At 42.5% G+C, this 27,038-nt stretch overlaps 1 protein-coding gene across 1 annotated transcript; it reads left to right on the forward strand.

Annotated features, from left to right (window-relative positions):
* The first annotated feature begins 81 nt into the window (after nt 1-81).
* col6a1 (collagen, type VI, alpha 1) lies at nt 82-23,449 on the forward strand. The gene is made up of 35 exons (XM_076744971.1): nt 82-306; nt 1,009-1,138; nt 1,969-2,169; nt 2,270-2,429; nt 4,022-4,135; nt 4,226-4,246; nt 5,071-5,091; nt 5,200-5,244; nt 5,346-5,399; nt 5,489-5,533; nt 6,265-6,291; nt 6,398-6,424; nt 6,560-6,604; nt 6,719-6,772; nt 7,385-7,447; nt 7,545-7,607; nt 7,689-7,742; nt 7,830-7,865; nt 7,948-8,010; nt 8,285-8,347; nt 9,951-10,013; nt 10,735-10,797; nt 10,916-10,966; nt 11,051-11,086; nt 11,278-11,340; nt 16,161-16,226; nt 18,112-18,147; nt 18,519-18,555; nt 18,768-18,776; nt 18,877-19,010; nt 19,398-19,504; nt 20,205-20,391; nt 20,504-20,675; nt 20,810-20,839; nt 21,218-23,449. Exons 1-35 carry the CDS (start codon nt 222-224, stop codon nt 21,820-21,822), a joined length of 3,030 nt encoding a protein of 1,009 aa, XP_076601086.1. The 5' UTR covers nt 82-221; the 3' UTR covers nt 21,823-23,449.
* Nucleotides 23,450-27,038: the final 3,589 nt, after the last annotated feature.

The following is a 27,038-nucleotide window of genomic DNA, read 5'->3' on the forward strand; positions in this document are numbered from 1 at the left end:
ACTCCTCCTCCTCCTCCTCCTCCTTCCTCACCGTGCGCTCTGGTCCTCCTCTGCGCGTTCTGGGTCTCGCCTCGGACAAACTGCGGCGGAGCGCTGGATCACCAAAAATTCCCCGAATCGGTTTAGAGGCACCGGACTTGGGGCCGGAGTGGTTCGGTGTTTGTTTTTTCAGGGGATCGGTTGTTTTACTTCTTTAGTTTTGGTTTTTCTGCCCTTTCACAATGGAGACTGTCAGAGGTCTCCTTGCGCTGCTGTGCGTTTTCCTGACTGGAGCGCAAACGCAGGACCAAAGAAACAAGTTTGCGGGTAAGTTTGCTGAAAATAGGTTGTACTTTTCAAGAAAACGCTCCATGTGTTCATGACATTATTTTGCATGTGATGTGTTCTTTCTGCGTTTGAATGTAACTGACTGATGTTTACTGCAAGAGCTAGTCCAGATGTTCATTGTCTTTGGGATCTGTACTTCGAGGGTGTGAGAAGCATTGCAAATCAGCAGCACAGATGCAGTAGCAGCTGAAAGTAAGATCAGAGGATGACAGTAGCCTAGCCCACCTTGAGCAGGCCTTTGTTTGGGCCATGGTTGTCTTAATGGGCCTTAATGGTAAGAGTTGGGTGTGACGCAGGCTACATCTACCAGTGCTGTGGAGGCCAAAGAAGTAAATGTGGACAAGAACCAAAGCAGGTGATGGTACCTCAGGCCTGCTCGACTGCTAAGGTGCTGTGCAACAGGTATAGTACAGGTGTAGAGGCACACAGCCTTGTTATGGTGGTGGATAGATCTGCCCAATGGCGCCCAGTGTGAAGCAGGGTGCTCTAAGCAGCATCATGTTGGCCTCCAGTGCTGCAGTATTGATGCTGTGCTGACATCACCTGAAATGCATTTTGGATGTACTGGTTCATAATCACATAGATTTCAATTTGGATGTGGCATTTAGCAGTGTTATGGTTGTTCAGTGGATGACATTTGCTGATGGCCATCTTGTGTTTGTTTGTTTGTTTTGTGAGCAGATTGTCCAGTTGACCTGTTCTTCGTACTGGATACATCTGAGAGTGTCGCCCTCAGACAGAAACCTCCCAACTTTTATATTGATCAGATCAAATCATTCACCAATCGCTTCATAGATGAACTCAGGAACATGTAAGACACACACACACACACACACACACACACACACACACACACATGCACACACACACACACACACACACACACACACACACACACATGCACACATGCACACACACACACACACACACACACACATTGGTCTACAGTGATGGAAGAAGCATTCAGACCATTTATTTATGAAAACAGCCAATAACCCAGTGGAAAGATACTCCATTACATGTCCTGCATTCAAAGTCTTACTTAAAGAGTAACATAAGTGGTTTAACATCTGACCTCACTGCAGTGATGTCCAGGTGTACTCTGGGACACCGTGACATCACTGTTGGGTTTGGTTAGCTACATGTGCAATACAGCACACTTCTGACTCCACCCAACCACACCCATCAGTGGACAGGACACACCTTTTCGGCCTGGTGTTGAGTTCCTCTTTAGGTAAAGATGTATCAGATGTAAAAGTTTTTGCTAAGCAGCAGAATGGCGCCTTTCTCTGTCATGATATTAGGACTGATTGTTATGACATTATTTTAACTATTCTGTAAACTGTTGGTTAGTTTAATGCCATGCTATGTCATACAAGTTTTGTATGTAAAATTGGAATCTGCCAAGTAATCAGTAACTGAAGCTGTCTGATAAATTTACAGTAGTTTAAAGTAGCAAAACAGTCTCAAGTGCAGTGACCTCAAAACTGTACGCAAGTGCAGTACTTGAGTAAATGTATTTAGTTACATACCGTAGCTGCCTGTCTGTACCATGTTGCATATTAATGTTGTGTTGACTTGATGGTTGTGCTGTCACTTGGCTGGTACTGTACTGAACATCTCTGTCCTCGGTTTATCCAGGCGCCACCGATGTGACCGCACCCTGACTTGGAACTCAGGAGCACTGCACTACAGTGACGAAGTCATCCTCGTACGAGAGCTTAGTGACCTGTCGACTGATCGCCAGGCCCTGAAGAATGACATCAATGCCATCGACTACATCGGCAAGGGCACGTATACCGACTGTGCCATCAAGAGGGGCCTTGCTGAGCTGCTCATTGGGTAACAATAACACACACACACACATGCACTTTAACAGATTAAGTAATAAGAGGATTGGTATTATTTCTGAGTGTGTGTTTGTGTGTCTGCCGGCATACAGGGGCTCCCACTACCATGAGAACAAGTACATCGTGGTGGTGACTGATGGCCATCCTATTACTGGTTACAAAGAGCCATGTGGAGGCGTGCAGGAGGCTGCTAATGAAGCCAAGCAACATGGAGTCAAAGTGTTCGCTGTCGCCATCTCACCTGACCAAGAGGTACAAAACACACACATACACACATTTGTACCTATATAATGGTGGGCACCATCATTAGCATAAGATGTTCCCAAGCCCCTAACCAAGCAGCAACCTCTGGGGCCAATGCTTAAGAGCCCAATCCTTACCCCGAAAATTAAAAGAAAGGTTAAATAAAGGTCCTGAAAACCTACAGTATTTACTCGGTTACCTTGGTTCTTAGATCGAACTACCTATTTTCTGCAAAAGTTCCGCCTGTTTCATTTCTCATGAGAAAGGTCTGTATTTATGCTTTTCTCTGTGCTCTTGTCACTGATTTAAAGTGGGTGGGGCTCAGTTAGGAAAAGGTGATGCCACCAAGATTTATCAATGCTTGAATGAGGATCTGATGAAAGTTCTTGGGTTGTTTGGTCATGGCCCATCAAATCTGAACCAGCCACACCCCTGCAGTCCTGATGAAGCAGATTAGTTTGGATTTTTTAAAACTTATTATCGTCTTATTTATTTTGTGTTGAGTAGAGAATTACTTGAGATTAGAAACAGAGATTGGGGGCTTTTTCATGATTTCTTAAAACAATATTTACAAACGCATTTGTACACTGAACAAGTTATTGGCACTTATTGGCACAGATTAGCTGTGAAGTGATCTCTTCCTACTGTGACTCAGACTTAAGAGATGGAGGACAAAATCCCGAATTCTTGTCCAGTGCAAAAATGCATTCCTGGTTAAGAAATACAAAGAAAGAATTCTCCACTAAAAAAACCATCCTCATATTAAGATATCCACATCGACTACTGATCCCTAATATTAGCTACAAATTCGAAATACATTTTTTTCACAGAACTTGTCCTTTAACCTCAAAGTAATTCTAACTTTAACCCTAAAGCCAATTCTTAACCCTCAAACAGCCCTTTGAAGAAGTGAGGACTGATGACTGTCTGTGTTTAACGCTGCTGACGCTGTGAACTGAGCTTTGATACAATGCTGGACCGATAACAAACTCAAGTTAAGTGAAAGTCAAGGACCTTTAAGTGAGATCAAGAAAAGTGAAGTGAAAAGAAGGGAAATAATTTAGAGTACAGTGAAGCACAGTAAAGAGAAATGAAGTACCTTAAAGTAAAGTACAGTAGAATGAAGTGAAGTGAAGGGAACTGAGGTGAAGTGAATTCAAGTAAGGTAATGTTACGTAAAGTGAAGCAAAGTGAACTGAAGTAAAGTATGGTCAAATGAGGTAAAGTGAAGTGTCCAAAAAGTTCAGTCTTCAGGTCTAAAATTAAAACTAAAGCACATGTCATTAAGAGACGTCATTCAGGACAAACATACATTGTCGGGTTTGCTGCCAGGAAGTAAGAGTCACTGTATGAACTCTGTTGATGTATGAAGCCTCGTGTGGGAACAAATGAAGGTGCTCTTAACATAGGGAACAAGGAAAACTAATGGCAGCATGGGCAGTTGCTAACTGGGATCCAATAAACTAAAAATCATCACAAGATTTCACAGTTTTTAGAGATCAGTCTCATCAGTCAGTCACATATGGTACAGACAGCCTGTTTCACTGTCGCTGCTACTTACAGGCTTGTGATTATGATGCTTTTATTTTGTGTCTGGCCAGGACACCAGGCTGTCAGTCATTGCCACAGACCAGAACTACAGACAGAACTTCACAGCTGCAGACGACTCCAGATCCACCAAGATAGGAACCATTCGAACCATCATTGACATGATCGTATGTATCCTCTCCTCTCCTCCTCTGCATAAACAAAATTTAACATTTGGATTTTGAACGAACGTCTGTTTTTTTTTCCCTCCTTTTCAGACAAACGAGACAAAGGACACGGTACGTCTCTTTAAGATATTTAATCTTTTTGTACTTTGTGTTCACTTACTGCATTTACATTTAAATGAGTTGGTACATACTAACATTGTGCATACATAATTGTATTGCAGATCCCAAAGATAGGTTAGTTTAAGTTAAAGTTAGTAGTGAGCAACAATGCTGATAAATGTCATCAATAAATTTAAAAACTGAAATCGAAGCTATCTACCTCGATAGTTTTCTTTCCTCTTGAATTATTTTAACTGAGGGATTAGTCATCATTGTTTCTTTTAACTGAAACATCCCAACAGCAGAATTGTTCCTGTTGAATTTCGCTGATGCTGCTGGAATTAAGACAAATTCTGGCAAAATGACTTATTCTTGTTTATTTAGTGCACTAAATCTTACTAAAATAGAGCTAGGATGTTTACAGATGTTTTTTTTCCTCTTGATCTATCTCAGATGCTTGCTTAGTCTTGTTGTGACTGGTCTCCACTCCCATGTAAACGCTGCTAAGCTCTCTCCTGCTCAGGAAACAGGAGGGGTCAGGCAAGACTGCTGCAGGAAGCTGAAATGAACACACGAGATTGCAGCGATATCCGCAATCTTGTCTACTTGTGTATCTCCAGCAAAATCACTGCAGTTCTGTCTTAAATATCGGGCATATTGGTCCGCCCTACTGTCACCTGTCAGTCAGACATGGTGATGTTCAGTTCAGCTGACACCATTGAACATTATTATTTCAGTCTTTCATTTGGGATCAGACCAGGGTCATGTCTCCAGCGTAGACAGCAGCCACCTGTCATGCTTTGTTCATAATCTTTCTGTTCTTTTTTTTTTTCCAGTGTTGCTCTTTCGACTGCAATGTAAGTAAACCATTTATTATCTTAACGCCCTCTTCGTTACTTCACTTCCTCTTTTGCTTCACTTTTGAGCAATTATTGACTGTTTGTGTTTTATTGTTTTGTTTGCAGGCTTCAGGAGGGCCTAAAGGACCTGACGGAGACATTGGCGCTAAGGTGTGATGATATGATATGAAAACATATGAATCCTAAGTCAGACACCAGATGTGTAAATGTACAGAACTCTACATTGTCTGCATCTTTGTGCCTCTCTGCAGGGAGAAACAGGCAGACCAGGGATGCCAGGAGAGAAAGGAGATATTGGTGACATGGTAGGTGACTCACATATCTTTGGATTTATCATGCAGGCTGGATGGAGGTGTCACTCAAATGATTAAATATTTCTGTCTCTATGTTACAGGGCAACATCGGAGATCCTGGCCCTGTTGGTTACAGTGGAATGAAGGTAGAGTGCAGAGTTGATATTCTTTATACTGGAGCACAGACTAAAAGTGACCAGAGACACTTTGTAGATGTGAATCAGTGGATGCTAAAGAGTACCTCTTAGTAATGGATGACACAACACCATCACATTGTGTCACAGGAAGCTTTATTTCATTGATATTTTGAAGCTAAATTAATGAGTTGACGTCGGCGCAACCGTACTGGAAGAGAAACACAGTCTTTCATTGACTTACAGACAGACACACAGCCAATTTTTTCCAGTGTTTTATGTATTGTTCATGTTATAGTCTTAATATAAAGTTTAGTTTCTCCATAAGGTTTATTTCATTGACAATTGCAGTCCAGTCGTCCTTTGTTGGAGCGTTTGTCTGCAGCCTTTCTTGCAAGCAGCCAAAATAGTTTAAGGAGATATTTAATCCCGTGCTGTAAGTTAATCTTCGATTTTGTCCAGAGAAAACAAAAGAGCGATGAACTTCTCCATGTTTGTTATCTCTTTAGCAATCTGAAAGCACTGATGCACCTTTTTAGTTTCACATGGATGTTTATGACCTAGAAACAAACTAATGTACACTAGGAAACATTTGTAAATGTGAGTATGAAAGTATTTTTATATTTTTAATTTGTTTACTTGTTGATGACTGCTTACTCTAGGTCAGATGTTAGCCGCCCTCTCATTGGTCACTTTGCTCTGTGTAATGATGATAACTCTGATATGTGTGTTTCTGTTTCCAGGGAGACCGTGGTGGCAGAGGAGAAAAGGTATCATCACAGTGTACAAATACAAAACATACTTAAGCAACATTTAGTATTTGCTCCATTGTGTTGTCTAATTTATGGCTGACTAATGTGTGTGTGTTCCCTGCAGGGTGAAAGAGGACACAAAGGCTACAAGGTGAGCTCCTCTGATCTTGAGAGGGATGTTCTCCTCACTCTGACTCCTCTGAAAACCAGTAGTTAAATTGCTCTTCGGCCACTCTTCTTCTCTTTCGCTCACTCCTTTATCTTCTTTATCGTCTCTCTTTTTCAGGGAGACAAAGGTCAAAGGGGAATAGATGGAATCGATGGACGGAAGGTGAGTTACAGAGCCCAACGTGCAAACAGTACAGCTCTGGATATCTGACTGTCTTTCTTTTTTCCGGTGTCATCAAGTCTTTTGAAGATATGTGTCTCTGCTTTTCCTCATTAGGGTGAGGCTGGTTTCCCTGGTCTTCCCGGCTGTAAAGGATCTCCCGGATCAGACGTGAGTTGTTGATGTCGATCTCAATAATCCCACCGTATGATCTTGCATTTTGACCTCGTCTGGAGCTCCACTCACAAATAATGTCACACATCGCAGACAGTTTGAATCACAACCAGATGGACAGTCAATGACATCTGCTTTGATGCCTGCAAATACACGGTCAGTCAGATGTGCAGGTGTCAGGAAACACACAGGCTCATTCTATTTTGGTCTCATAAACTCTCTGTTGAACAGATACAGACAGTCAGAGAGGCCGCTTTCATATCTGCCTGAGGCTCAGCCACATTGTTTACAGATTAGCCATTAGCCAGCGTTGCGTGTTTAGGAACGTCGGTGTCGGTGCGGCCCTGATCGACATCACGCCCTGTGTCTGGATCCCCTGGGTCAGGCAGGCTGAAACCCATGGCTCTTAATCACTGCTTCGTTTACATTCTCCTCTGTCAGTTGTTTAAATGAAGCCATATAGTCAGACTGTAAATAAACACACACACACACAGACACACACACACACACACCTATGTGTACATGCACAGCCGCCTCCGAGCTCGAGTGTTGCGGCTTCAGCTGCTTATGATCATGTGCTGAAACTGTGTCTGTGTTTCCTGCTTCCAGGGCATGCAGGGAGAGCCTGGACCAAAGGGAGATCCTGGTTCTTACGGATTGAAAGGAGCAAAAGTACGAAATGAAAAAAAAAAAAAAAACGACTTGTGCTGTTGTGGATCTCAAATGGCGTTTTGGCCGTTCGTTATAAAACATTGTGTGTTTATTTCAGGGAGATCCTGGAAGAGACGGCGAACCAGGAAGACCTGGAAACTATGGCCCACAGGGACTTCAGGTGAATCAGTGCAAAGAGAAAGAACTAATGACGACAAAAGACAGAAATATGATACATGTCTACGTATCTGTGTTGTGACAGGGTGAACGTGGCCCTCCTGGAAGCAATGGCGACAAAGGAGAGCGTGGTGATGATGTAAGCGATAAAGCTCCTGAGAAACATCTACGTGCTTTGTGATCTTTAATGGGGTGGCTGACATCCTGTTATCTGTGTGTGTTTCAGGGCCCAGCGGGACCGGATGGAACTCGCGGGGAGAGAGTATAAAGGATTAATATTGACTTTAAGTGTGAATACGTGACAGCTGCCAAAATATGCGTTAATGTCTTTAAAATCCTCGTAGGGACAAGTTGGAGAGAAGGGGGAGCAAGGTTCCCGTGGAAACAGAGGCCCAAGAGGAGACCCGGTGAGTGATGATAAGAATGAGGAGGAGGGATGAAGAGCAGCTCCCCTGTCACTCAGGGGCTGTCTGATCTCAGCACCTCCTCTTTAGAAATTCATGGGAAATGCTGTTTGGCTTATTCATCTGCAACCACAGCAGCTCCTACTGTTCTCATATTATCCCCCTGCTAGCTCCTGCTGAGCTAACGTTGTTTCTAACTTGGCTCTGTCTGCTTTACTCGGCTATTTTTACTGTCTCGAAAATGTTGCGTTATACATTTGTTCTTTTTCATTGCCAGGGCGAGCCAGGACCCCGTGGAGAACAGGGGAGGGAAGGCTCGACCGGCCCCAACGGAGAGCCTGTAAGACACACTCAAATATAACCACACACACATTTACATGGACGTGCACACAGGAGCTATAGTACATATAGTACCACTGTTCATTAGCCTGTTGTGTAGAGTTTCAGGAGGCGGCACAGCCCCAAGTACGAACCACCCACTTCTCTCTCTGGCAGCATCCCTTTTTTCCACTTGAAGAAAGGGCCTGGTGCCAGAGAGTGTGCACGCGTCTTAGTGTGCGTGCATGCGTGAGCATCCATATTTCATGTTGAGGGGGGAGTACATTGTGCAGAGGCTTAAACAGAGGCAAATGTGGCTGGAGCCCCAGAGTGCTGCCCACTCTTGCATGCTCCATCTCCCCTCTCTCATTCTCAGTTGCTACTCCTCCTGGGAACATCAGCACTCACTCTTTCCCCTCTGACTCAGTTCTTCTCTCCGTCTGCTCCAGCCAAAGCCTCAGTATGGTTTCCTTAATATGGCACCAAGCAGTGTAATAATAATAATACGTTACAAGCGTTAGTTGTGGTAACCTCCGTGATGTCAGACCCTTCAATGGCTCTTTTGTGCTGCCTCCTGTCCTCATCAGGGCTGAATGAATGGTAATTGAACTCAACAGTACAGAAAACATGGAATAACTGACATGTTGGGCCTACCTCACACACGCAGGAAAAAACTGCATCCTCACATGCAGTAATGTACTTCACTTGTACTGTCAAGCTAGTATACTGTGTACAGTGTACAGCACTTGATTGTACTTTTTTTTGTAATAGCATTTTTGTCAACATTAGCTTAAGGAGTCCTCTTACACTGCGGCAAACATTCTTATCTTTTGTCTTGCCTTGAGTCAGATAAAGGGAACAGTATCAAGTCTTGCACGGGGTCCAGCACACAATTAGGTCCAGGTTGTGATTTAGCCTAGCTTAGCACAGACTGGAAATGCCCGTCAATACATTCAAGTGTTTCGTTCCATTTCAACAATGTGCAAAGTTGGTGCTTTCATTAGAAGGACAGGACTGAGGAGCTGCATGCAGCAGCTGGACGCAGCTGTTTGCCAGGAAATAGTCTCAACTGAAAAACAATGTAAAAACTCCTGTAAACTACAACACTTTGTTTTCTATTTCTAAATCTTGTGTATCTAATGTAGAAAACACAACATGGAAATCAGATAGCTAGACAGATGTTTGGATGGAGCTTTTGTTTATGGACATTGCTCAGGACATTGAACTCGAATGAATTGACCAAATATTGACATACTGTGAGCTTATTCTGATTGTGGTCATTTTGTGTTTAATCTGTGACTCTTCAGATGAAAAACTGGCCACATATAAATGAGAAGAATTACTTCAACACATTATGCAGAACTTCAGATTGATCTAGCTAACAGATTGCCTATGCCAAGGCCTCATGGGAGCTCCAGTGTAGAGTAAGGACAGAATACAATCAGTGAAGAAGTGTTGAAAAATAACCCAAATGTGAGGCGGGACTTTGTGTTGAGGACCCAAACTTTGGTTGGTGTCAAAGCCCTTTGCCAGGTTTTTTTCCTCAGCTGCGAAAACTTTATATGGCTGTTTTTGTTGGACAAGTGTTTTAACAATGTCTCATTAATGGTGTTGTTGTTTTCCAGGGTGAGCCTGGCAAGGTCGGGCCTCCTGGCTACAGAGGAGACGAAGGAGCACCTGGACCCGAAGTGAGTCCAACAGGACACACGCACACACATGCACTTCTTTTTTTCTTCTTTTTGTACAAACTTCCAATCAGAATTTAGCAGCTGTCGAATCAGACTGTGATGACAGTCAGTGGGTTGTCTTGTCACTGTTAGTCTTATCAAACCACACCCACACAGTCCTGGTGAAGCAGCTCAGCGAAATGTTAAACTCTTCATAGTTCATTTTATAAAACGTTTCATTATCTTGTTTATCATTCATGTTTAGTGTTACAAAGTGTTACAGAGCTTTTTGAGTCTTAAACTCAAAAGAAATAATATCGAAAGATTTTTTTTATTGGTCCGTATTTAGTCATGAATATTTAATATTATTGAGAAATACTTGAGATTTGAAGATTTTAAAGCCAAAGGCAGAGGAGGTCCAACTCTGCAAGGAGGTCCAGCTGCAATCAAAAACCATTGCTTTAAGACCTTTGAAATAACTACACATTGATAATCACACGATCGAGGCAGTCAGGTAATAATAACCTGTAACAGACTGCAGAAACTGACTGTTACGTAAGCAGCTATTCTGCTACATGTGGACTTTTTTTGTCCACACACACACACACACAAACACACACACACACACACACACACACAACCACACACACATAATGTCTTGACAAGATCCAAATGTTTTCACCAAACATTGCCATGTTACATGTCATATGTTTCTAATCTCGTCGTTCCTTTCAACTCGCAGGGACCCAAAGGACCGAGAGGAATAAAAGGAGCTCCGGGAGACAGAGGCCAGATGGGGGAGAGGGTGAGGAGGGGGAGAGACAGATGTGTGCCATCCATCATATCGCCTGCCATGAGGGCTGTGTGCGTGTGCGTGCGTATGTGTGGATTTAACTGTACGTCTTTCTCTTTCTGAATATCAGGGAGAAGATGGTGTCCTAGGAAACGGCACATTAGGTTGTCATGGTTTTCAGGTATGCGTTGATGATGCATGCCTTGTACACACGACACGTGGCTCCATGTGAATGTGTATATTCTGAACACTTTTGTCTTTTTAGGGTTATCCTGGGCCCCGTGGAGACTCCGGGGAGCCGGTAAGCATCCTTTCACGTTTTACTTTAGACTGTAGGAACCTTTAAACCGAGCTGAATTAGCTCTTCTGTCACACCTTCACATCAGCACTGAACATGAATCTCCATGTTTGAAGTTCACTGCCTGCAGTGTGAAATAGACTGTGATGCCCGTGCGCCCTCTTGACCTCTGACATTTGCTGTGTGACTTTCAGGGTGGCAAAGGAACCCCCGGACCCAAAGGAGATGATGGAGATGCCGGCGATCCAGGCGACGATGTGAGTACGCCTCTGAATTGTCTCCTTTCTAGAGTTGCTCCTCCTCTAGATCTCATTTTATCTCTCCTCGATCCCTTCTTGGCAGAGAGCGCTAACAGGATGTGAGTCACGTGTCTTGATTTATGGCCACATTTCCATTTTTCTTTTTTAATTGCTCTCTTTTAACATTTATATTAATAGATAATAATGTGTTTGTTCTTTTAATTTCTGTCTTTCATTTAGTTTTTCTGATCTAGCCCCTCACATACTTTACCACTCTTCTTTTTCGGTCTATCCATCCCACGCTCACACTCTCCTTCTGCTGTGCAGCTGGAAATGCTTTCTTAAGTAGATCTGAATACGTGGGTGTGTGTGTGTGTGTGTGTGTGTGTGTGTGTGTGTGTGTGTGTGTCTTTGGGGAAGCTATGAGCTGATGCAGCTGTGTATATGTCGTTGTCAAGGATACCAGGAAATGAGGAGAAACGATGAGTGAGTCTGTGTGTGTGTGTGTGTGTGTGTGTGTGTGTGTGTGTGTGTGTGTGTGTGTGTGGCACAGCTATATGTGTGATCGCCCGTGTCCATATGGCGTGCCAGTTTTAACACTTTAACCCCTGGTTCAACTTGGTCGTGTTTACATTGAAATTATTTCATTTCCACGGTTGCGTTTGATGGCGTAAACATTTCTGCACATGTTTGTGCTTTTCTTTCATCTGTACATCAGTGCACCTTGACTTCTTCTTCCAGAGGAGTCACACTTTGTAAGCTTTGAGTTTACAGCTTCAGATCAGTTTACCACTCATCCAGACTTTGTGTTATTGTGGCACAGGGAGGGATCAGATGCAGAAATATGACTCACCCGGTCACCCCACTGTTTACTTTTCTGTTTTTTGCTTGTCCAGAGCAGTGACAGCAGCATGCAGGAAACTTCTCATAACCTCTGTAACCGATCCTACAGCTGTAATAAAAGAGCGTAACCCTCGCTTGATTATATAGTGACAAATCACCAACTCAAAACATGCATGATGTCATGAGTCCGTTTTGAGGAAACAGTTTTGGACTCTTTACAAAAACTTGTGCGTGATGCTTGAAGTGTGTTGCTGCTTTAGCTTTTTCTGCACTCTTTCTGAAATATAGATAATCAATCAGTCTACAAACCGGTGCTTAAGCTTTGGAAAACGGTTTTCAGGACTATAAAGTAGATGGGCTAAAACATACACGATCCCTCACATGGATATGGTTTTCTAATGAGTTCCACTTTTAAATTCTCTTGATATATAGTTTGATGAAATATTATTAGATACTTTGGGAATTATCCTCATTCGTTTTCTTGGCAAGGGTTAGTTCAGAAGACTGAAGCAGTACTCAGATCTGTTAATATACATCTAGAGCCAGCAGCTGGTTAGCGTAGCTTAGCATGAAGACTGGAAACCTTTGGAACCAGCTAGAGTCTGTCTGAAACCACCTACCTGCACCTCTAAAGCTCACTGATTAACACATTATTATTTGTTTCACACAAGAGTTCAGCTGGTTGCTAAGCTAACCAGCTGCTAGCTGTAGCTTCAAATTTAACTGACAGAGTTGAGGATGAGTATCAATCTTCTCATCTAACTCAAGAAAGTAAGTAAGCCCATAACCCCAAATGTGGAACAACATGTCGCTAATCTTCGCTCTGCTGCTGTTCCATGGGTCAGTCCATGATTATAAAAATACTTCATAAGATGCCTTATTCTGTCTTTCTCAGTGGAAAAAATGAATCCATTACAATCCACTAATCCCCCAGGCATTCACCCATCTCTTTTTTCTCTTTTTAACAGGCCGTTCTATCTGTTTCTCTGAACAGTCCCTTGTTTGTTCCCTCATGTTTTACACTTGGACGCTCACTGCTGTGGACAGTGCAGAACAGTTACCACTTTGACTTGAAATCATGAGACACCAAACTGGTTAACAGCATTTTCAGAAAATCGTATGCCACCGGCTTCATTGTGAGTTTCGAGCAACTGGACTTCTAATTTAAATTGTTTGAATATCTTCACACTGCTCAGGCATGTTCTTTGTTGTCTGCACTCTCTCTGGCCGGAGGGGACATGAGGTTATATACAGGGGTGCGCCCGGTAAGATAAAGGTGGAGACAGACCTTTTGACTTTTTCACCCATTTAACTTTTGGTCTAGCACACTTTGGAATGATAATATATACATATCCAACAAGGAATGACAGCCACATCTGGCCATGTGTCCTCGAATGTGACGCCGTAAACTCAAGGTCAGGACGCGTGTGTGTAATTGTGTGGATGACATGGCCCAAGCACTATATATCAGAGTGTTTGAAGATGAGAATGCAGTAATTGGAACCCTGTGTTTACATGTGTGTGTGTGTGTGTGTGTGTGTGTGTGTGTGTGTGTTAAAAGCCAGGTGGTTGGCATTACCTTCTCTTCCTCTCGTTCTCTTTCATATCTGTCCACTGTAGGTAGACGGTTGTATAGCAGCAGTGCACATCAGCTGGTTTGAGTCTGCTTTCAAGATCAAAGTTCAAAAATGATTCATTATGATGATTTGTGACTTTACAGTGCCAGCCTGCCCTCGAGCACTCACTGCATGTCATTTCTGTCTGGCATGTTGAAAAAAAAGTAATTGTGTGTCTACCAATCAGACTGCGTTTGGAGCAGAGAAGAGTGTGTGTGGACAAAACAATGAAGAGCATACATGCAGTTTTTCTAAAGATAAGACAGTTTAAAGGGTTTGATATACGCGGATGAGTAAATATGTTCTTTAAAACAGCCGCTGCCCTTGAATCTGCACATGTTTGCAAGCCGTTCTAAAAGCCCTCTCTGGGGCATAACTATGGTGTCTGTTCTCAATTTGTAATTTTGCATTAATTTGTAATTCTCTACAGCTGTTTACAGTCTTCCTCAAACCAAAATGCCCACATTTGCAGTGTGTGTGTAACAGTATCTGTGGGAACGTGGAACTTAAAGATGGGATCATTTTCCTAACTTGATTTCCACTGTTAAGCTCTTTATTCTCCACACTTCTAGGTCATAATCTCATATCGATCAGCAGCGGGTCAGAGTACAGCAGCTGCAGGGGCTTTGGCTGCTCTGCAGGCCAGACCTGCCCTCAGCTGAGATTTCAGATGAGTTTTGAGACTTTCGTCCGACTGATCCTGATGATACACGTTTTGATGTACTGATTCCATTACTAAAGGGCAAAATGTTTTGCGATATATCCTCTGGCCTTTAAGACGTTTCAGATAGGCCTATAGGATATAGAGAAGGAATTAAATACAGAAGATATGGAATAATAAGAAAAGAAACAACAACAAATGGAAAGGAGGGCAGTAGAAAGAAATGGGAAAAAAGTAAAGAAGGCAGGAAGAAAGATGATAGTGACAAAATGAACTGAGATAAATTAAAATGTTAAATTCACTCTAAAATGTTGTGTTTCTTGTATAAACTCTCCCGAAATGGAAATGGTAGCTGGAAGTACTGAAGTACCCGTACTTCAAATTTACACTTAGCCAAAAGCCCCCTGTGTTGCTAATGTGGAGACAATTTATTACACTTAAAAAGTCCCCTGAAGGACTGCTGCCCAGTTTGTAGATGAGACAATTTAAACTGGACATCGTCATCTGGATATTCTATCATTGTTATTTCTTAATTTAATTTAAAAAAAAAAAAAAAGATTATGTCAGTGTCTCAGTATATTGCTATTGTGATATAGAATAAATTTAACGTAAAAGAATAATTTAACTACACCATCCATCCCTAGTGAACACAGTCAAATAAAACACTCTCACTGTCACATTCTTTCCAAAGAGGATATCGCAAGGCTCCGTATTAGGACCATTACTTTTCACTATATGCGCCCCTATTTGCTAACATCCTCCATGAATCTTTTAATTCATGCATCTATCATCCACACTAGGCTACTGTGAGGCTTTGTCCTCAGACCTTCCAAGTAAAGCTTTACAAAAGCCAAAACTAGCATAAAATACAGCAGGAAGTGTTTGAACACATAACACCAGTTCAGTTTTCACTTCAGTGGCTCCCTGATCCTTCTGGGACAGATTCAAAGAAAAATTACTTAGTACATACAAAACTCTTTGTAGATTAGCATCCTTATTTGGCAGAACTCCTTAGTTTTTATATTTGCTTATGTCCAGATCACAGCTCTTGTTCACCCTGAGAAAATAAACAGGCAGTCTGTAAGTAGCAAAGCTTTTCCTGACATGCTCCACTTTTGTGGAATAATGTACTGTGCTCAATTACAGGCGAAAAACTATTTGTTTCCCCTTTACTAGAATTGTTACACACCGGGATATATGTCTCTAAAACACCTAAATTCTGGTGTTTCTAATTATTTACTGCGGTCGTCAATCCAATATTTTTTTTTATACCAATTTTAAGCACCAAGTCATATTTATTGCAAAGGATTGAACAAACCCTAATCAACCATTACAGACTGATAAGAGCTAACATTGTGTGCAATGCCAGTGAAAAGATTTTTGTTGACGCCTCTCACTCACCTGATCGTAAAGATGAGAAGACAGGCAGCACAGCTGAGCCGTCCCCCCTCCAGTCATATGAAGACATACTAATTTGTAAAGCACACCTACAGGACAGGAAGCTGTCATCCTGCAAATTATTGCACATTACGACCAGACAGTGATCGATGTTTCCAGCAGTACATGTTCAACATGGATACTGTGTGAAACATTCTAGTTGTATGTTTAACATGTTTCCATCCTGTAGTTTGAAAAGATAGCCTGTCTATTTCAGAAAAAGAAACCCTGGCCAAGTGTCAGCCTCTTTCTTAATCTCGATTCTTCTTCTTTTTTCACAGAACAATCAACCAGGACCTCCAGGACCTAAAGGAGCCAAAGGTCACAGAGGACCTGAGGGCAGACCGGTAAGAATGCCATGGAACCATGGCGTGTGCCAGCGTGCGTGCATCTGTGCGTGTTGTTTGTCTACATGTGTAAGCAAGTTGAGACACTGGAAGGACTGTTGTCCACACATGCAAAGTATGTCCAAACCATTAACCTACTGTCACTTTCAAACATAATTTTGGAGCACTTTTATTGTTGTTGTTTTTTGTAAATACAGTGGAAAATGTTCTGGGTTTGAAGTTATGCTGAAGCTGAAGATTTAGCCTATTTTAGCTCAATTTAAAATTACATTTGAATCAACGTATTTATAAAGCCACTGATTTCAGTCTAAACACAGTCAGTGAGATGATATCAAATGTCAGATTACCCACAGCCACAGTGGCAGAATCAGGAGTTCCAAACAATTATGTAATTGTTCAGAATCTGCTTTCTGTCTGGCGATACTCTGAATTTGTGTTATTGTGAAGAAATCCCATGAAAACACCAAAACCAATAATGTGTGTTTGTCCGTCTCTCAATCATTTACGACATGCCCAGCCTGTCTGCGGAACTCAAGCTCACTGATTCTTATTAAAAACTTAACTTAAAAAGGAGAAAACAAGAGAATTGCCGGGAACTATTTTTAGCTGTGGATTAATACATGTGGTGCTCCAGTGAGTATTTACATCACCAGGATGGTAAATACAGTAAACTACAGTGCCTGTGTTCATGATAATGAAGCAATATGTCAGTCAGTACAGTAGTGTGTATCACTGATGTCTTTTTAATAGCAGGATAAAAATGGAGGTCTATGTCAGGGAGGAATAAGACTGCTGCTAGCATCAGTTCATTGTTGCTTTGGGTTAATTCATGGAATTTGTTGATACTGAATATAGAAACATAGAATATCAACAGATTTCTAGTAAATTGGTCTGACAAGAACAACGAGAACCCCCCCACACACACACACACTGTGTATTTCACTCCCTGTGGGCAGAGGTTGCTACTGATCCCATCTACACTCAGCAACTGTGCTAAAGTTAGCTAATCTCAACACTCGACATCAAACCGCATGTAAAGACATAAAACATGGCGTCCCTTAGCTTGGCTCACAGTATGTAGGAAAGATAGTGATTCACTTTCCCTCTCACCAACTGGCAAGTGATGCCTTGTGGTATTGGATCATGTCAAAGATTGACAAAGACTGGATCTAAATGTGAGACTGTGCATGAAGACATGTTCTCCAAGGCCTCAAACTCTATTTCACACTTTCCCCACTTTCTGTCTCTCCTCTTCCTCCCCCCCTCCCTTTCCTCCTCTGTCATCTACCTCTCCTCTGGCTCTTCTTCTGCATATTTCTGCATGAGCAGTTTGTGTCATGTGTTTTCTTGAGACAGTTTCTCTCGTCTACAATTAACGTTTCCCTCTCTCACTCTCCCTCGTGTGTGTGTGTGTGTGTGTGTGTGTGTGTTTGCCTGTGTGCACGCATGCACGTTACTCTGGCGTCTTTGTCGCAGAAAAGAATGCTCTTAAACTGATTTTAATGTCTGTTAAAACAAAACAGATGGTTTTCCTGCAGCCGAACGAAAAAACAAAATGCTGCGGCGATGAACTTTTGGAAGATTCGCATGTTGTTGCAGAAAGATAGTGGCGCACACAAATGTGTGGGTGTGGATGTGGGTTCAGTGACTGAGGGATTCTGGCCTGCAGTCAAAGAAGTAATGGCTTTTCAAAGAATCACCACTTCTTTTTATTCCAGTTAAACTAAAAGCAGTCTTCCAGGACTAGCTCTGTCATCCTGAAGTCAGACCAGATAAACTTTTGTCCGGCCAGTTTTTTTTTTTTTTAAACAGATAAACCTAAAATCTCTCATGTAGATAAATCACTCAGCCCTCCTTTTCTCACTTATTCTCCCTTTCTCTTCAGGGACCTCCTGGGCCTCCTGGACCACCAGGAACTGATGTGAGTATAAAAGAAAAAAATCAATCAGTCCATTTAATCTGAACCCTCGCCCTCTTTTTCGCCACAGGACAGGACGGCTAAGCACCACAGACTTAATTCCCCCTTGAGGCTGCGCTCGGTTTGAGTCTGAAACTGATACTGTGTGTTCACTCCAAAGCCACACATTCAATTTCCTGAACACAAAAACCCGTAGCCCTTCACCGACCAGCCCTCTACGTAAAATATCACCATTTTCATGTTTTCTTTTTGCATTTTGGAGCAGCTTGAAACGGTCTAGGACCTGGCTGCATGTGTGTTGTGTTTGAAAGTTATGTAATGCGATTTAACAGCGCATTGCTGCAGTGTAACAAGTACTCCACCTCTCTCCTCAGGAATGTGAAATTCTGGATATCATCATGAAACTCTGCTGTAAGTCGAACACACACACTTAAACACACACTCGCAGAGGCGAAGCCACGTGTACTCAACGTTAAACGCTTGCCCTTTTCAACTCAGCGCATGATTAGCCAATCAAAACCTGAAGTATCTGAGGGTCACGCAGGTTATGTTGTGTTTTTTTTCTGCAGTTAATTAACTTTGATTTGTTTGTTTTTTCCCATCCTCTTGTAATCACTTCACAGCCTGTTGTGGTAAGTTTGTCCTAAATCTAAAGCTCAGTCATCATAATGGTTCCTAGTGCTCCGTGGCTGTTGTGATCCATTGTGTTTTTGTTTATGTGTGTGTGTCCAGAGTGTAAGTGTGCCCCTCTGGACCTGGCCTTCATCGTGGACAGCTCAGAGAGTATTGGTGCCACAAACTTCGCTCTTGCCAAAGACTTTATCATCACAGTGATCGACAGACTGGCCAAAGACCAGCAAGTCAAGGTAATGCCCTTCTCTGAATTTATCATTGGTATTAACATTGACAACACTCTATTTCATATTCTCCATCGTTGCCAAGCTTATTTAGGAAAACCCACATGTGAACTTTGTGGCTTGTGTTGTTTATTCAAAATGACACCAAAAACGTTGCGAAAACTGTTTTCAGAGCTGTTAGGAAATGCTGCCCTGAGGACAGATCTTAAAATAGAAAGTGTGAATGAAAGATATTGTCTCCGGTTTTGGAACTTGTTCTGTGTCTCTCCAATGACTCTCCTCTTCCAGTTTGGATGTAATTAGTCAGAATGGGTGGGACAGAAGAAAACACATGCTCGTAGACATAACACACACACACCAAAACAAACGGTCACCATGCAATGCTTTTCTTTCCAGTTTGCAGGTAATGAGTCCAGGGTGAGCGTAGTCCAGTACAGTGGATCACGAGCCCAAGAAGTTGTCCAAATGGGAACCAACGCTGTCAGCCTCACCGACTTTAAACAGTGAGTTCACATGCAACCAGAGCCCTGCCTGCCCCGATTTTCCACTGGCTTGTTACTTGATTGTGTGCTGTAGTATTCTTCAGTAATGATTCAATATCACCACTGCTGCTGACTTCTGGTTTCACTGATCTGGTTTCTGGTTACAACCTTTCCAAGTTTCAAGTTTGTATCAGTCAGACAGTATTTGGAAGGAGCTCTGCAGGCTTTTAGTAATGCAATGAGCTCATAATCATGTCCAAGAACAAACTGTGCAAATCCTAATTTATTAAATCAGTACTGGCTGTCTTTATTTTCAACAGTGTTGTTTCTTGTTGGCTTTCTTATTGAGAGTGAGGAGATCAATTTCAATATTGTCTCTTGGCATCCAATCCAATCCATCAACCTTCAGCCTAGCTAATTCTTGGGTGGGATTTGATCTGTATGCTTATTTTATATATTTTGACAGAGGCTAACTTTTCTCCCTGCTGCCAATCTTTATGCTAAGCTATGCTAAAACACAATTCAGACCCATGTAACTCTAATGGACAGTAAAATAGATTATAATAGTCAAATCTCTCATTTCAGCAGCAAATAGTGTCTTTGCAGAGTGTTTTTTTTTTTCATTAATTGTCTGCATTTAAAAAAGCATTGATTTTTATGTGATGAAATTTCTGTGTGTGTGTGTGTGTGTGTGTGTGTGTGTGTGTGTGTGTGTGTACAGGGCAGTGAGAGACTTGCGCTGGCTGGCTGAGGCCACATACACAGGCGAGGCCCTTGAGTTTGCTCTGACCAACACAATCCAGCTGATGCAGCAAGAGAACCGAGTTGTTATTGTTCTCACTGATGGACGCTCAGATATTTCCAGGGACAAGGTTCCCCTCAACGTCCTCTGTGGTAAAAACCTCCGGGTGAGTAAAATGCACCTTGATGGGCACAGTAAACGTTCGTGCCACACTCGCAGACCTTTAACTGAAATACTTCAGTAACTGCCGACCTAAAAGCCTCTTTCCTCAACTCCAGGTGGGAGGTTTAGGAGTGAAGGACTACTCGGGCCGTCAGCCCAACCAGGAGCAGCTTGGGGATGTGGTTTGTAAGAGTGACCCCAAACCAGGCTTTTCCTTCGTCCTGGAAAACTTTGCCGAGCTGCTAGATGACACTTTCCTGCAGAACCTCACATCCAAAATCTGTCAAGGTAAACACATAAGTGCACACGCACACACACACACACACACACACACACACACACACACACACACACACACACATCCATCAGTTGAATATTTTGTACCAATTAACTGACTTCACCCCTGCTGTTCTCTCATGCAGATAAGAGGTGCCCAGACTACAAGTGTCCCCGTAAGTGTGTTTTTATTCTTCTCCAATAGTGACAGTTAGTTATGGTTTGCTCTTTTTAATGTTTACCTTATCTTACTGCTGTTGGCCCACTTTGCCATTTATATCATAAGTAACATTTTTCTCCCTTTCTCACATTCTGGCTTAAGTATATTAGTTTAAAGTGCATTCAGATAATCAGATGCAACAAAGACATTGGAAGCACAGTAAATTAGAGTTGAAATAAAACCTGAACCTACAATTTAAACCGGTAAAATGTACGAGTGAATTGAAAAAGGTAGAAACGCTATTTGGCTGTCTTTGGCTGTCTTGCTATCTCTCTAGTCTGTCATTTACAGGACCAACTATTGATCAGATGTGTTGTGCGTGTGTGTGTTGCAGTCTCTTTCTCTGAAAGTGCTGATATTTTGATGATGATGGACAGTTCGGCCAGTGTGGGACAGAAGAACTTCGAGACAAGCAAAATGTTTGTCCGCAGCTTGGCTGAGCGTTTCCTGACTGCCGAGAGGAAGAGGGGTGTCAATGTCAAAGTGGGTCTGGCTCAGTACAGCCGAAACGCCCGCATGGAGCAGTCGCTGACTACCAATTTGACCCTTCTGTCTTATCACGCTGAGGAGGCGAACTTCCAAAACGACGGCACCAATGTGTTGGAGGCCATGGAATTTGCCGTTAGGAGTTTACGAGGCCGTGGGGACGCATCAGGAGGCAAGAAGAAGCTGGTGCTGTTCTCTGATGGCAGGTCTCAAGCCGTCACCGAGGCCGTGCTGGAGAAGCGTGTCCGTGAGGTGGCGGACGCCGGGGTGGAGCTGTTTGTCATCGCCGTTGGCAGCCAAGTCAATGAGGCCAACCTGCGCACACTGGTGAGCAGGGGCCGTCAGGATGACATCACCTACGCCCAGCGCCATCTATTCCGCGTCCCAGACTACCCCTCTCTGCTCCGCGGGGTCTTCCACCAAACCGTCTCCCGCAGGGTGTCCTTGCCCTGAACACAGGGCGCCAGAAAACCGGACCAACACGCTTTAGATTTTTAGTCCCATTATGAATATTCAGTCTCACTCATTTACCATACACTGTGTTCGGGTACTTTAAAGAAAAAAAAAGAAATGTCACAAAACGACAAATGATTGTGTGGCAGGCAAATGGAAATGTCTTCTTGAAATTTACAGGAGGCTTTATTACCCTGAGTTGGACGTCCAAGGCAGACCATCTCAGTCTGTGTACAATTTCCACCTCCGACAATGGGATCATTCAACTATAACCCAAGTGATGGTCTTAATCTAAACCATTTAAGAGTTTTAGAGCCAGTTGTGATAGTTCACAACTGGGAGGATTTGATGCCTGGTAGCTTAAGTTCAGGGTAAAAAAGTCCCAAATGGTTGCTTCGGCCCTGGAGAGCCATCAGTAATGGCCACAACTAAACTAGACTTGTAGCTTTTGAATGCATTGGGCTGATTTCTACTCAGGTATTCTGCATCCCTGCATCACTTCAGCCCTTTGGACCCGTGCTCTGACTTACTAACTAACCAGCATGGGTTGAAAATGGCTCATCAAGGCTACGGTCTCCTGCCTCTCCAGGACCGGAGCTCCTGCCATTTGAAGGATTTCTGTCTAGGGTTTAATGTGGACTTATTTTTGTTGCTCTTACCACTATTTCAAGTGGTGTCGGATTTGTGGAGTCACACTTTTACGTAAAAACAACATAAGTGAAGCAACCGCAGCTGTGAATTGAAAACACACAAATTCTTTGGCAAGTGCTTGCTGTACTTAATGATTGTTAAGCTGGCAAATCAACCTATAAAGCAAATTATTGTGCAATTGTAAAGCAAATCTGTTGAAAGAGCCATGACATATTCCTAACTTGGTGAAAGCTTACACTCACCTTACATCACTTAAAAGCTGTATTAGATCATCAAACCTACGAGGAAAGCAGGACATGACATCAGGCAGACACTCAAACAAACCCATCAGCACTTCACCTGGTGCTAATGAGAACACGACAGCTGGACTCAACACGTGTCATTCTGTCCCAGTGTGTGTATCTGTATTTGTGTGTGTGTGTGTGTGTGAGAGGGCACTTATGTGTGTGTGTGTACATCTCGGATATGTAAATGTGTGGAGGTGATTTTGTTATGTGTAACCTTGGCCGATTGTTCCATCAACAGTGGTGCTGGGGTCACTGGTTCAGATGACAGAACCAGATGACAGAACCAGTGAACCAGATGTGCAGGAGGGACTCCACTGTCAAACGCGCACACACACACACACACATGCACACACACACACACACACACACACACACACCTTTGTTCTTCATCAGTGAATTAGGAAAACATCTGTAATGGTTGAAGGCTGGAAAAGAAACCTAATGGGACTCATGCCATGAGCCCCTCACACAAACAGAAAAGACACACACACCTTTTAGACCCCTACACCTGTCAGTTCCACACCTTCAGTTTTGTTGTCATCAGTGGCCCAGAGTCACTGTGCTGTTGTTATTATCTGTGGTGCTATTAGTCTCAGTGTATCGGCCTCTACCCATGTTCTTAAAGAAGATATTTTTACCTGAGGATACGAAACCTCTAGTGTTGTAAGAGCTCCTTCAATAAAGGTTGCTACACCAAAGTGTCTCAGCTCGCTTTTGTTCATGCATCCACAGGCTTGCAATGTGTTGCTTCCACAGCCTGTATACAAACATGCATATGACATATATTCATGCATAAGTGTACCTCCAAAGAGCTTCCTTTGATATAGATTCTCTCTCTGTGAAATGTATTTTTAACCATGACTTGTACATCAAAGAAAAACTGTTTGATTTTAACCAAATAGACTTTTTATCTGCAACTATCATCAGGTGAGAATTGTCGTTTTTCTAATATGACTGTACTTTGTGTTTAGTGCTAATTAGCAAATGTTAGCATCATGCTAAATCGTGCTAAACTAGGACACTGAACATGGTAAACATTCCTGTACCTGCAGAACATCAGCATGTTAGCATTATTGTGAGAATGTTTGCATGCTGACTGATGCTGCCTGAGCTCAAAGCACCGCTGCACACAAGCATAGAGCCGCGAGCATGTAGACATTTAAGTTTTGTTCACCAATTATTCATCACTTGATTTTGGAGACTCTCTCAGTTTTGACCTATTGTATTTTTTTATAGCATTGCTGGCAGTGAGATTCATGGGCAGTGTTTACTGGTCGATTGGGCCATCACTTCTGTCTGGAGTGAAATATCTCCAGAGCTGTTGGATGAATGGAGGTGAAATTTTGTAGAAACATTAATGTTTCCCAGAGGATGAACCCTACTGATCCTACTGAGCTGACTTTTCCTCTAGTGCCTCCATGAGGTTGACATTTTTGGATTTCAGCAAATTTTCCTTTTATTTTCCTTGCACACTTAACTAAAAAGCCACCATTTGGCATCCTCTCAATCAGCTTCATGAGGTAGTCAGCTGGAATGGTTTTCAATTAATAAGTGCGTGTCAGGTGTGTGTCAAGAGTTAATTTCTGGAATTTCTTGCTTCTTTCTTGAGAAACCGCAAATTAATAGTGCCTCAGATTAGCGTCCACATGAATGCTTCACAGAGTTCAAGTAGCAGACACATTTCAACATCAACTGTTCAGAGGAGACTGCGTGAATCAGACCTTCATGGTCGAATTGCTGCAGAGAAACCACTTCTGAGGAAGAACAAGAAGAAGAAGAGCATTGCTTGGGCCAAGAAACACGAGAAATGGACATTAGACCAGTGGAAATCTGTCCTTTTGTCTGATGAGTCCAAATTTGAGATTTTTGGCTCCATCTGCCATGTCTTTGTGAGATGCAGAAAAGGTGAGCAGATGGTTTCTACATGTGTGGTTCCCACCGTGAAGTATTAAAGAGGAGGTGTGATGGTGTGGGAGTGCTTTGCTGGTGACACTGTTGGTGATTAATTCGCAATTCAAGGCACACTTAACCAGCATGGCTACCACAGCATTTTGCAGCGATATGCCATCCCATCTGGTTTGCACTTAGTGGGACCGTCATTTGTTTCAACAGGAAAATGACCCCAAACACACCAGGCTATGTAAGGGCTATTTGACCAAGAAAGACAGTGATGGAGCGCTGCACCACATGACCTGGCCTCCACAATCACCTGGGCTGGGATAACTTGGGCTGCAGACTGAAGGCAAAGCAGCCAGCAAGTGCTCAGCACCTCTGGGAACTCCTTCAAGAGAGTTTGAAAACCGTTCCAGGTGACTATCTCATGAAGCTGATTGAGAGCATGCCAAGTGTGCAAAGCTATCATCAAAGCAAATGGTGGCTACTTTGAAGAATCAAAAATATAAAACATATTCTGGTTTGTTTAACACTTTTTTGTTTACTACATAATTCCATATGTGTTCCTTCATAGTTTGGATGTCTTCAGTATTAATCTACAAGTTAGAAGAGAGAGAGAGAGAGAGAGAGAGAGAGAGAGAGAGAGAGAGAGAGAGAGAGAGAGAGAGTTAACAGACTAGATGTCCTGGGATGCCCCATCGACCCAGTGGGAGAAAGGAGGAAGGATGACTGTGAAAATGGCTCTTACCTGATATATATTTATCTTATACTTATCTTATTATATATTTTTTTCATATATAGTGAAGTATAATATAGCATGAGACATAAAGTATAATGTCAGGTGAAATGTAGTGATAAAGTATAACATAATAAACAGTACAGCAATATAGCTCAGAATAACTATCGAGCATAGTGTAGTATAATGTATAATGAAAATAATGATAATAATAATAAGTATATTGTAATTTAGAATAATCTACAAAATATACTATATTATATGTATTGTGTGTAGTATTATACCTACATGTAATCATAACCACTGATAAAGATGCACAAAATTCCAACAGTAAGTGAAAAAAGGTCTTTGTCATTAACTAAACAGTAATTCTGTGACATGTTTGAGTGCAGCAGAGTGTGACTTAAAGTGACCTTAAAGAGTCCAACGTCAAACCCACTGTGTCAACAAGTAGCTGCCTGCAAAGGTGCCCTTGAGCAACACATCTCTACCAGGTCTGGGGTAGTCTGGTAGTCTGACCTCTGACCTACCTGTTGAAGAGGGGGCAAGAGAAAAAAAGAATTCCTCATTCAGGGGTCAAAAGTGTATCAGTACAAACATTTTTTGTTGTGTGCTGCTCTGTCATCACTGGGTGTACAGAAAATACAGCGTATGCAGTACACGGACATGCAAATGTTAAACTGTCTTCCTCTCTACGGCTCAAAGAGGGACACATGTTTTATATTAAATCTTCACACTAAGACTGCTGCAATTTCAGTGGAACTGTCTGGGTTTGACTTTCTTAAGCCTTTGTTTTGATCTTTGCTGAATGCATTCTTGTGTGTGTGTGTGTCTGTGTGTGTGTCTGTGTGTCTGTGTGTGTGTGTCTGTGTGTGTGTGTGTGTGTGTGTATGCATGCATGCATGTACATACACACGCTGTATTGGTCTGGGCTGTTTGAAACATCTCCTCCTGTGTCAAAGTAGTTTTTGAATATCAGGAGCCAAAGCTGCACTTATCAGAGAATTCCACAGAGCTTGCGCGTGTGTGTGTGTGTGTGTGTGTGTGTGTTTGTTTGTTTGTGTGCATGTGCATGGGTGTGCCCACTTGCATGGCGATGCACATTTCTGTGCATGATTTACTGCATGTGTCGATGTAAATGTGTGTGACTGCTGTGTATGCAGCTGTGTGTGTGTGTGTGTGTATGGAAGACTGTTCCTCAGAAATTTGTCTTGGCTCCTCTGTAGTTTTTCTGAAACCCAATTTCCTCCTTCCTCCTGTTTTCTGAAGCTGTAGTGATTGGACCCTCCATCTTACTCTCAGACCTCAGCGCAACCTTTTTCCACCGAAATTCACCAGTGACATAAGTTGCACACATCAGCTTGACCATGTGCGTGCATGATGTGAGCGCGACCTTGTGTGTGTGTGTGTGTGTGCGTGTGTGCATGAAGCACTGAGGTAACGACTTCCAGCTGCTTTGTCTGAACAGAGAGCACATCTGGAGAGAAGGAGGGAAAAGATTCCAAAAAGAAGCAAAGGAAAAGAGGAGTAAATGTTAGCTTATCATAAGTTTAATGTAATATCCTGCTTAAACAGAGCATTAGAGATTCAGAAGCTGCACTGGAAAACATCTGGAAGAACAGTATCACTCCCATACGTACACAGACAGC

This window comes from Chaetodon auriga, chromosome 12, assembly GCF_051107435.1.
Source record: "Chaetodon auriga isolate fChaAug3 chromosome 12, fChaAug3.hap1, whole genome shotgun sequence".
NCBI lineage: Eukaryota > Metazoa > Chordata > Actinopteri > Chaetodontiformes > Chaetodontidae > Chaetodon > Chaetodon auriga.

What these genes read in the sequence shown, in the direction of transcription:
- col6a1 (XM_076744971.1), top strand. Translation starts at nt 222, where the DNA reads ATGGAGACTGTCAGAGGTCTCCTTGCGCTGCTGTGCGTTTTCCTGACT. An exon ending in AAGGAGAGCGTGGTGATGAT is followed by an intron (nt 7,743 to 7,829) that starts GTAAGCGATAAA and finishes TGTGTGTTTCAG; the next exon opens with GGCCCAGCGGGACCGGATGG. An exon ending in CCAAAGACCAGCAAGTCAAG is followed by an intron (nt 19,011 to 19,397) that starts GTAATGCCCTTC and finishes TTTTCTTTCCAG; the next exon opens with TTTGCAGGTAATGAGTCCAG.